Source organism: Bison bison, unplaced genomic scaffold (genome assembly GCF_000754665.1).
Source record: "Bison bison bison isolate TAMUID 2011002044 unplaced genomic scaffold, Bison_UMD1.0 scf7180017864371, whole genome shotgun sequence".
In the NCBI taxonomy this organism is placed as follows: Eukaryota; Metazoa; Chordata; class Mammalia; order Artiodactyla; family Bovidae; genus Bison; species Bison bison.
Window position 1 is genome coordinate 9,356,776 of NW_011494943.1, and position 1,691 is coordinate 9,358,466.

At 62.7% G+C, this 1,691-nt stretch overlaps 1 protein-coding gene across 7 annotated transcripts in view; it reads right to left on the minus strand.

Annotated features, from left to right (window-relative positions):
• The window catches only part of TMC6 (transmembrane channel-like 6), a 19,803-nt gene that overhangs the window by 14,795 nt on the left and 3,317 nt on the right, over positions 1–1,691 (minus strand). For 5 of the 7 annotated variants that reach the window (XM_010856254.1, XM_010856253.1, XM_010856258.1 and 2 more), the window contains 2 exons: positions 428–569; positions 131–273 (listed from right to left, as the gene is read on the minus strand). In XM_010856254.1, coding sequence (XP_010854556.1) covers positions 131–273; positions 428–486 — 202 coding nt within the window. In that variant the 5' untranslated portion in view covers positions 487–569. The remainder of the gene's footprint in view (positions 1–130; positions 274–427; positions 570–1,691) is intronic. The other 2 variants (XM_010856256.1, XM_010856257.1) reach the window with 2 other exon arrangements.

Below are 1,691 nucleotides of genomic sequence, written 5' to 3' on the forward strand. Positions count from 1 at the left end.
CTACGGATCCTGCCGGCTGGAGATCTCCCCGCCCAGCCCCCTCCCCAGGCCGCTAGGAGGGGCTTCCTCAGAGGGTGAGAGGCTCAGTGCCCTGCCCACCGCATCCCAGCACCTGGACAGGTGGGCTCACCTGAGGCCCCCAGGGCGCCAGTCTCCGGCTGCCTCTGCTGCAGCTCCAGCCCCTCCTCGGCCACCCAGCGGCTCTGCTCCTGGATGAGCTGGTGGAAGGAGTCATGCACTTCGCTCTCATCATAGGGGCTGGGCTCTTGGCTGCTGGATCCAGAACGGGGGATGTGGCGGGGAGGTCAGGCTGCTGCTGACCCAGTCCTCACCCCAGCAGCCTTCCCCCTCCAAAGGGCTGAGGTCCAGCCCACCTCTTCCTGGGGGTGACACATCCTGGCCCCCAGCCCCACCCCAGAGCACCTACCCCTCTGGGTCCTCTGGGGTCTCGAGGACATTGAGGACAAAGGCTGGCGACTGGGACATGTCTGCAGCCCACTGCCAGCAAGTCCACAGCCCTAGCGCAGTTCAGAGCCTGGACACGGCCTCCAGAGCCTCCCGCTGCCCATCTGATGAGACAGGAAGCGTTACAGCAAAGTGAGCCTGGCACCCAGCCCCGCCACCCACTCCCTGGGGACCGTGGGAGGTGCCGCTTCCAGCCTGGGCTGCCTGAGCCCCAACCCTGCCCCCATCTACAGACAAACACCAAACACACGGTCACACGGTCCAATGTTGTTAGTCACTCAGTCGTTCCCACTCTTTGTGACCTCCATGGACTGTAGCCCACCAGGATCCTCTGTCCATGGAATTCTCCAGGCAAGAATACTGGGGTAGGTGGCCATTTCCTTCTCCAGGGGACTTTTCCCAACCCAGGGATGAAATCCGGGTCTCCCGCACTGCAGGCAGATTCTTTGCCATCTGAGCCACCAGACAAACCCAAAGAATACTGGAGTGGGTTACCATGCCCTCCTCCAGAGGATCTTCCCAACCCAAGGATTGAACCTGCGTCTCTCAGGTCTCCTGCATTGGCAGGCAGGTTCTTTACCACTAGCTCCACCTGGGAAGCACCAGTGAGTGACCCGAGAAAAACCGCAGGCAGGAATGGACTGACAGGGAGACTCCTCCACCACCAGAGGGGAGGAGGGCGGTTAGGGAGGAAGGAAGGGAGGGGAGTCTGGGCAGTTCCCCACCGGTTTCCTCAGTGGCGCCATTCCTGTAAGAGGATGGGCGGGTGGGGGCCTGCGGATGCAGCTCTCCATTCCTAAGGTTCTGACCTGGGGAGTCCCCCTCTTGGGGAGAAAGGTCAGGACAGCTGGGGCCTTTCCTGTGCCCACCGTGACCCCGCAGCACTTCCTCCTGCCAGAAATCTCACAGGAGCCAGCGGCCTGGGCCTGTGCCCCTCACCCCTCACCAGCACCGGACAGAACAGCAGACAGCATGGCCTCAGCTGCACCCCAGACTGAGTCCCCCCTCCATGGCGGTCACTCTGTGCCAAGCTGGGCACATCAAGGTCTCAGCCCTCCTGAGAGTTCCTTACATTCCATCACCTCGGGGCGGGCCTAGGCAGCTGGCTGGGGAGGGGGCTGGGCCTTAAACAGGCAGCCTTTGTCCAGCCTTTGTCCAGGCTCTGCCGTCACCCAGGACAACAGAACCAGAGTGGCCTTGTCCAGGCTCTCCACCCTGCGGGAGTG